The 376-nt window shown below is 51.3% G+C and overlaps 1 protein-coding gene across 1 annotated transcript; it reads right to left on the bottom strand.

The window, feature by feature from the left end:
* Positions 1-6: 6 nt before the first annotated feature.
* On the bottom strand, positions 7-273 carry LOC103805486 (coiled-coil domain-containing protein 85C-like; the record flags this gene model as incomplete). The annotated part of the gene is made up of 1 exon (XM_009078139.1): positions 7-273. A coding segment is annotated over exon 1 (246 nt), but the record flags the coding sequence as incomplete, so codon positions are not given.
* Positions 274-376: the final 103 nt, after the last annotated feature.

The following is a 376-nucleotide window of genomic DNA, read 5'->3' as shown; positions in this document are numbered from 1 at the left end:
CTGCCATTCCCTTGACAGCTTCTTGCCTTTTTGCCGGTCGTCGTCCAAGAAGCAGCAGAGCTCCCGCAGCTCGTGGTTGTCGTCCTGCAACTTCTGGTTCACCTCCTTCAGCCCGCGGATCTCGTGCAGGTGGAGCTGCAGCCGCCGGTTCACGTCTTTCATCAAGTTGCCGTGTTCCACCATTAAGTTCATCTTTTCATTCTCCACTTTCCTCAGTCTTTTCACCAGCTCTTCCTTGCTCCACCTCAGCATCTCCTCTTCTGAAATTTTGCTCAGGTCTTCTTTAGACCCTTCCATGGAATTTTTTGCCATTCTCTGTGCCTAGGCTGCGCTCGCTCTCAAAGGATAACAAACGGTTCGGGTTATTCGGATGATT

This window comes from Acanthisitta chloris, unplaced genomic scaffold (assembly GCF_000695815.1).
Source record: "Acanthisitta chloris isolate BGI_N310 unplaced genomic scaffold, ASM69581v1 scaffold34167, whole genome shotgun sequence".
Taxonomy (NCBI): Eukaryota; Metazoa; Chordata; class Aves; order Passeriformes; family Acanthisittidae; genus Acanthisitta; species Acanthisitta chloris.
This window is presented reverse-complemented; position numbering and strand designations above follow the sequence as displayed.